This window comes from Pseudochaenichthys georgianus, chromosome 10 (assembly GCF_902827115.2).
Source record: "Pseudochaenichthys georgianus chromosome 10, fPseGeo1.2, whole genome shotgun sequence".
NCBI classification, from domain to species: domain Eukaryota; kingdom Metazoa; phylum Chordata; class Actinopteri; order Perciformes; family Channichthyidae; genus Pseudochaenichthys; species Pseudochaenichthys georgianus.
Window position 1 is genome coordinate 17,561,505 of NC_047512.1, and position 8,661 is coordinate 17,570,165.

General features: G+C 42.0%; 1 protein-coding gene across 1 annotated transcript; it reads right to left on the bottom strand.

Annotated features, from left to right (window-relative positions):
* Nucleotides 1-1,996: 1,996 nt before the first annotated feature.
* Nucleotides 1,997-2,829, bottom strand: LOC117454077 (microtubule-associated proteins 1A/1B light chain 3C-like). Its single transcript, XM_034093159.2, has 4 exons — nt 2,753-2,829; nt 2,606-2,661; nt 2,395-2,501; nt 1,997-2,186 (listed from the first exon to the last, which is right to left on the bottom strand). Exons 1-4 carry the CDS (start codon nt 2,811-2,813, stop codon nt 1,997-1,999), a joined length of 414 nt encoding a protein of 137 aa, XP_033949050.1. The 5' UTR covers nt 2,814-2,829.
* Between the last annotated feature and the right edge of the window lie 5,832 nt (nt 2,830-8,661).

Below are 8,661 nucleotides of genomic sequence, written 5' to 3' on the forward strand. Positions count from 1 at the left end.
AGGCATGAAGCCATCCAGGGAGATACTCAGAATGACCACGAAGAATCATAAAACGACTACAAATATGCACAAAGACACTAGAACACCACAAAGACAATAAAAACGACTATGAAAATAGGAAAAAACCACCACACAAACGACTTCTAAACAACTACAAATAGACTCAAAACGACTACAAAAACACAACCACAGACAACAATAATGACAGAAATATCAAAACAACCACAAAAGAGGCTACACAAATATAAAGGTTGTTATGCTCCTTTTTGTTGAGAGGTGTCGGGTCTTTTGCATGTCTTTTTTTTCAGGGGGGCATTGTCTCATAATCCGCCCGTGGCTATTTATATAATCTTGTGTAAATGTCCGCTGCAGAGTGTTGTGAGGAGCATCAGAACTGACAGCTTTTGATAGTTTACAGCCTGCCTCGGGGTTCCTCTTGTTCTGTTATGATTATATATCGTCAGAGAGCTGCTCAAATGCCCACAGGGGTGTGAAGTCACTGTTCGTCCCTGTGTGTTTGGTTAGCTGTCTCACCCCCCCCAATGTATATCTCTCCCATACACCGTTTCCTTTTTCCTGTCTTCCTCTGTTAGCACGTCACTATCTTCCCCTTCCATCTCTTTCCCATCTCTTCTTCCACATGTTTACAGAGAGCAGCTTTTCCCTGTTTTTGTGTTCTTTGTTTTACCCCCCTCTCTCCCTCTCTCTGGGTTTTGGGTCACTTCTACATCTAAAAATACTCCCCCCGGCCCGCTGACACACTAACCCCTGCAGAAAGTTGACTGTTTCAGGCTTATGTAACACGGTCATGTGGAGGGAGTGCTGTTTCTCGGAGGCAGGTGAGGAATGAGGCACCTGTATGTGTGTGTACTGTAAATCTGAGCAAAAGTGCACAGTGAACTCCTAAAGGGTAACGCACAACTGTGATAAATGCAGTGGGGCCTTAATCATTTGAAAGCCCTCAGAGGTTATAAAACAATGTATTTGTTATGCTTTCATTTAACATGAAGGATTAAACTGTTTCTCTGTGGCCTAAAACAAATCCTAAAACTCCTGAAGCTCCATGAAATGACCAAAACACATCTGGATTGCAAATTAAAAACATAGCTGTCACCTAAGGGAATGTTATTTTAGCCGGGCCGGCTAAAATGATTGGTCGTGCTTTTTACAGTGCTACGGCTTCCACAGATGACATTTTGTTATGGATGTTTTTGTCAAAGCACTTCAGATATTCATTGCTATCGGGATGTTAAGAGCATTCCATGGAATATAACGAAAAGTGTATCTCGAGCCGGTTTCTCAAACTTACCTACCCCACCTTTAATGAACAGTAAACAGTACATACAACAAATCACCTCTCATGAAGTGTAGTTAAAAATCACACAGAGTCAATACATTAAAAGGACAAGGATTTATTTGTTGTCATACAGACAGCTGGATATAGAGCAAATCAGAGCAGCATTCGGTTTTCATCCGTGTTTTCAGTGAGTGCCTCACAGTTTCACATTTTGAAGGGAAGTGAACGAAGAGGCAGTCAGAGAAAGAGGAGGAGGAGGGAGGACATAAGTGCTTAAAAGGGAGTCTGATTACCAGCATGACATTGACCCCATTAGTGTAGAGTAGAGAAGTTGGTGGTTTTACTCTGAACTGGCATTACAGCTGCGACAAGTGTCTTTGCAATGTCTGGAGGTAACTGAAGGGCACATATGGAGATTTTGACCAGTGTAGACTTAAAACAGACACACAACATCACATTTCTTTAACAGAGATGATCACAATTGTACTGACTTAAATATCAAACAATCAATGTTTTAAACATCAGTGTGAGTCGTCAATTGAGGCTAGCTGTTGTGTCAGAGCATTAAAAAAAGTGATTTCTGTGTTTAAAAGTCCAGTTTGAGGTAGGCTGATATTGGGGCCAGAAAACTGGAAACACCTTGCCGTACTGCTATGTGGTGTCCCCAGCATCGGCTCAGTTTATTTATGTGCTTCAGGCTCAGCAGGTCGAGCTGGCAGCAGGGTGAGGGGCTCCGAACATGTCCTGCGAGGCGTAGGTGATGTACAGGAAGCCGTCGGCGTCACAGTAGTGGGAATAAACCTCCCCCATGCTGGAGGACATGCAGGTCATGCTCTTCTCTGCCACCAGGAGGAACAGAGCCTGTGTGGACTCCAGGGAAATCTTATTCCTGAAAAAGAAAGATATTGATGAAGAAAACAACAACAGGAGAGAGGGAGGCAGCAGGAGGAGAACAATGACACATCTGACAGCTCGTAGGAGAGAAGGGAGTGTTGGATTGAGAAGAAACAGGCTAAAAAAACTCAAGCTGTAGGTAGAGAAGTGAGAAGGAGAAAGTCTGTTTATGCTACAAGCACACAGTGGCACAAAGCATTTACCTGAGCAGGCAGAGGAACTGACCCAAGGTGAGCTCGAAGGGAACCAGGAACTTTGTTTTGTCCAAAAGGGGGAGATTCTTTTCACGGACGTAACGTTCAACAATAACCTGAACACAAAAAACACATGAAATCAGCCAACTTTTGTGCCCTGACATGCAATATAAAGTTTTATGGTGATTAAATGAATTAGGTTTACATGCAACAAACTCACAGGTAATTTGTTGGGGAATTTGGACCGAATGCTGCATACTTCATCTTTTCTTGTTTCTAAAAAAGAACAAGTGCATTAATTTATAGACGTCACGTGTTACACTTCAGCCTTGTGAGGATTACATGTAAATAACAAATTGAGACTCACCCAGGCATTTCCTTTGCTTGAAGGGCATCAGCAAATCCATGGATTTCTCAAAAGGTGCCATTTCTTCGTAGTTTCGTCGGGCGCTTTGCAGAGACCAGCGGTGAAGGTGGAGGCGACGAAAGTCTTTCCCAGGCTGACGGTGATGTCCCCTCGGGTGGAAGCTAGCAAACCCCACTGAGCTGCTACCAAAGCTGCTGTTTTATAGGAGAAGGAGCAGGGAGGGGTCCAAAATGTGACACTAACAAACAAAGACACACTCCTCATGCTGGTGGGCTGCAGATCACACATACTGGTTATCTCACCGGGCATTGTCACATGTACTGGTGATATTGGGTCCATAATCCACAGAGGGGTACAAACATGTGTGTTATGAGGGCATGTGAAGAGCATAAACAGCACATGACATTAATGATTCAGTCGAAAACGGAGTCCAGAGGAACCCGGTGCCACTTTCATCAAGAGATCTGATTGCTCTGAATTCCACTCTGACCTTTGACCTCACTGTCTGATAGCCATGCAGGACAGGATCACATTTGCTTTACTCTTGTTTCAGCTGGTCTGAGATCAATGATCAATACTAACACTGATGAGCGTTGATGAGGATTCTGAAGTTTTAAATCTCTTACAGGCGCAGTACTGCAAAAGTTAGATGAGAATATGTTTCCATTTTTCTTGTTTGCATGTTCTTGTTTTTGTGTTCAAAGTTGGCATACCATTATATACTGTCTTCCTCTAGCATTTATTCTGGAGCACTTATAGTACTTTGAATCAGACAGTAATTTGACCGTAACTAAGTATAAATTCAAGTATTTTACTCTAGTGCAATATTAAGGTACTGATTTGGTTCTTTATATTCCTACTTTCTGCTACTTTTGAAAAATGTATAATTGTTTTATTATTTTTTGTAATTTTGCAGATTCAGATTAATAAACAAATATAATCTACAAAGAAATATAATATGACAGATTAAGATTAACCTAATGGGAACTTTATGTTAATACTTTTATACTTTTAATGAAGTAAAGGTTTTAATCTTCCCTTTTACTCGTTACAGATTATTTTCACACTGTCTTTTCTTAAGTAAAAGACACACTGTGTTTTCTTAAAGAACTGGGGCCTCATTTATAACGCGGTGCGTAGGATTCACGTGGGAAGGTTGCTTACATAGTAGAAATCCAAAAAATAGGTACAGCAATTTCCCGACATTTTCCGATTCACCAAACATTGCGCACCGGCGAGGAAAGTGCGTACAGCACTTCCTACGCCGGTTTCCCTTTATAAAATCACAACCGACTCGAAATGCGGTGCAGCTTTTGCGGGCTTCACGTAACGCCCATATTTGCCTATAAATAGTCAAAGAAACGTCCATTCATTCATTTTGACTGACTTTATGAAGAAGATCGCAGGAAATGACGACAGAACAGCTAAAAAAGACATTTCACACCGTGGCCCTTTCTCATTTCTCGAACTCCCCTCCTCGACTCCCCTCCTCGACTCCTATCCTCGATACTTAGTCCCGCCCACAGGAGATTCGAGCGGAGGAGCCGAGGAGGGGAACCGAGGAGAGAGGAGGGGAAGCAGCAGGCGGTTAGAGAAATGAGAACTCCTCTCCTCTGAGCGGTCATTTTAAAGAGACGTCCATTAATGATGACAGAAGGCACAGCAGCCCTCTGTCTGATGGACAGATGTGTTCATGATGACTTATATATTTAAAGTGCTATTTTTTTTACAAGTGGGGGGTGGACCAAACATCCTTTAGGGGGGTCGTTGCCTCCTCTAGGGGGGTCCGGGGGCATGCTCCCCCCGGGAAGATTTTTTTTTAAATATTGAAGTTAAAAGCATCAATCTGGTGCACTTTGAGAGCAACATTAACCCTACCTTAATAATACCTTAAAGGGGACATATCATGCTATATTTGAACAATATATTGTAGGGCCATACCTATATAAAGTATATAAATAGTTTTTCTTTCAAAATACCAAACAGATCCTGCATTTTAGCCATGCCTCATTTCGCTCTTTCCAGCGCTGTTTTTGCAGGAGGCTGATTCTGTGAGCTGCACCATGCCCCCCTGCAGGAGAGGGGGCTGCTTTGAGATCAGCTGTTGGGCTGCAGCGGGGAGAAGAGGGGGAGAAAAACAGATCTCCGTCCTCCGTGTTTTATTCTTATATTATTATATAGAGTCGTTATTAATTTGTTTTAAAGCTCAATAAATAACAAAGAAGACCTTTGACCGGCACTTTTCTAATTTTGTCCGGAAGATATAAACTTTAACGGAAATGTTGACCGGCGAAATAAAAATCTAACTGAAACTCTGCCGCCCGGTCCCCTCGTTCCTTGGAAGAGCCGGAGAGGAGGGTGTTTGTCATCTGCTGGTGGACTACCGGAGAGAATTACAGCGAGGGAGGGATTGCATTGAATTACAGCAGCGGGAGCAAACGCTTCGGGGAGGGAGAAAAAGAGCCAGAGCAGAGTATAAACCATGTAGGGCAGGGCTATTCAATTACACATTCAGTTGGGCCAGATTTTATAACTACAAAATTCAGCTGGGCCAGACATTCAGCGGCCTGTAAAAAACGGGTAATGACACATTTTAAACCAACACATATTACTGCGATGAAAAACATTCCATTTGTATTCATTGTTCATCTAACAAAGGCACGTCAAAAAGTGCATAAAAACACAACAAATTAGCATTAATTTAACAGAATCTGAGGATTCTCAAAGTGCATACAAAACAAAAAGTGCACAGTTGTAGCATTACATTTGTTCGCTTTAGAAGTCAAATATTCAGGTTATTTTTTTTTAACCAGGCACATGACAAAGTGCATTTAACTGAATACAATAATAGCAGTCTTAATAAATGTCTTCATACATACAAAATAAAATTGGATACATATGACACATGCACATCAAAAAGTGCATTAGCAAACAGTTAAAGAGCTCCAATGTAACACAAAGAAGTAGTACTGTAGCAATACTATTTTTTCACTTTTCAAGTATTAACAAAAAATCATACGTGTTGGTCACATTTGACCCAGACACATTACAAAGTGCATTTAAATACAAAAATAACTGTCAAACCCTTCAGTGCACAAACCCATAACAAGGGATAATGGAATGAATGAATACTACACTACACGTCTACTATAGTAAACTAGGTGCTTACTATCACCTCATGTGTGATTTGTCATCGCTGACTTTCTCAATGGGAGAAGTGACATTTTTAGTTTTGAACAAGAGCAGTGCTTTTTGGCTCATAGGATGTCAATGCAGTCCTAAGACATTGGTGAAGAGTGCTGTCAGTCAGGGAGCAGCGAGTGCTACTTTTGATTGAGTTCATGTGTGAAAAGTTGGACTCACATGTGTATGTTGATCCAAACATACTGAGCACACAGATCGCTACTTTCTGAATGAAGGGAACTGCTGTTTTTTGACGTCACTCCAAAACTTCGCTGGCCCGTTAGTGCGCTGCGCTTGGGGCATCCGGTTACGGATGAATGCATGTCAATAAGTTTCAGTGTACATTTCCCCCTCGTCGATGGAGGGGACCACTTCCTTTGCTCTGGTGGATACGCCCCCCTCTATTGCAACAGTGAAGGGGTCTCTGACAAAGCCCATCACCTCTGTGGGCAGAGCAAGTCCATCCAATTGACCAAAGTTCTCTTTCAACCTCGCAATGAAATCTGTCATCACATCCGTGATTTGTGCCGGGGATGTGATGGGGATTTGATGTATTTGCGGAGCGTCGGAAAATGCAGCATCCGACTCGTACTCAAGTCGGTCGCGAAAAGGTCCAGCTTACTGAGGACAGAGGGTGTCGTATTGTCATACTGATATTCTGTACACACTGTGAAGACCACTGAGACAAATGTAACATTTGTGATATTGGGCTATATAAATAAACATTGATTGATTGATTGATTGATTGAGCTTGACTTGGGCAATGACTCGCGCATCTGCTCCACAAGATCAATGACCGTTTTGTCTTTGTTTACACTTCAGAGTTGAGAGAGACATGTTTTAGAGTTGCTATCATAGGACCACCGTTACTAGCACCACTAGATGCACTTTCAAAAAACGTGCTGCGTTGTGGTTTGGTGGTTTCTAAGCAACGCGGAGTGTTGCATTCATGGTCTGTACTAGTGTAGGAATTTGGCCACGGGAGGCTGGGCCACTCGGGAGTTGGTTCTGGGCCGCATCTGGCCCGCGGGCTGCCATTTGAATAGGCCTGATGTAGGGCAACCATGCGCGGGAAGTCTTCTTCGCTGCTTTTGTGGCAGACTACAGCGCCACTTACAGGCCTGGCAGACTACAGCGCCACTTACAGGCCTGGCATATGTACTACAGCGTCTCCAGCAAAAAAGAAATTGCGTACGCATGGGTTAGTTTGCGTGGAGGACCGCACATTTCCCCGTCAAGTTAGTATTTTATAAATCGGAAACATTGCGTAGAAACTGGCGTACGCCATTTTTTGAGCGTATATCCCTTTATAAATGAGGCCCCTGAACACTTCTTGCACCTCCGGTGGGCGATAACTTCTGCGGATAAAGATCATGATCAAAGGCTTTAGTGGACCTTGAGCTGAAATACTTTCTCTCCTGTGCTAACATTGGTTTAAGATTAAACATATACCCGTTGTTTAAATAGTATTAATTATATATAGATTGGATGTAGTTATAAATAGAGTAAGGCCTCTAGATTTGGTGTTTCACCGTGCTTCCTGGTTTCTCTTTCTAAAAGTACCATGTTACACTATTTCAAACAGTTGCCAGTAAAAATATATCCACAGCTTAAATTAAAGTTAATTTGACAGCATTTTGGTGTTAAATCTTACCTTCATGATATATATAATCTTACGTTTTTGTTGAAACTATTATAGAGATATATTGATTCAACTGTGTGATTATCTGGTAGGCTGCAGTTTATGCTGTTGTTTAATTATACTGCTGGATTCTCATACTTTCAACTTCACTGTAGGCCTATATATATAAACCAGTAACTAGATGTACTTACAGTTTAACTCAGATAAGAAACACTGAGCCACCAGCCAGTGGAAATATAATGAAATGCAGTGTTGTGGATAAAGATCACCCTCTGCTGGATGAATGTGGCACTAGAGCAAAGTACACTGCACCTGTCAAAGATGCAGAAAATATATATAATTGGCTGAAAAGAGTTTGCATCCATCAAAATAACAGAACGGGAGAAGAAGGAGAAGAAGAATAACTGCTTCTTTCCTGTGTGTCAGTGTCGCTGATGGTGAGTCAATTAGTTGACTAATTTGATTAAACAAAGCAATCTTTTCTGATTGTACACACTTTCACAAAAATGTACATACATCTAAAATATACAGGAATTGATTATAATGTATTTGTGCTGCAAACAGGCCTATTTTACAAAAAAATAAAATGTAAAAGAAATAAATAATGATTAAATAGAAAGGGCAGACAACACGACCTATAGAAACGAGCATTTGAGATTAAATAAATGTCACGAGTTTCAATTGAAATTTGATTACATCATAACATCTTGTATGTCATCATGTTCAAGTTTATTGGGTGCTACTTTACGCGTCAGCCTCGGCCCTCGTCACTGATGGCCGGCCCGTCCTAACGCCATTGTTAGTTGTATTATTACAAGAGAAACGCCTTTGTGTAGCTCCATAGCATGCTGAGGTCACTTTTAACCCCCATGGGAACACTGTGGGAATGTGAGTATTTGTCCCCTCTGGCATCCTGTACAGTCTACAGTGGAGTTGGACACTCGGGGGGATTTTTTCCATGCGTCCATTCGAAAAACTTCCCCAGCCAATGGGTGCTTAGCTCCGGTGCCGCGGCTCCTCCTCCCCCTGCTCCCACATGTAACGTTATCTCCCTCCGTCTGTTGCATTGTCTCATAGGGACGCA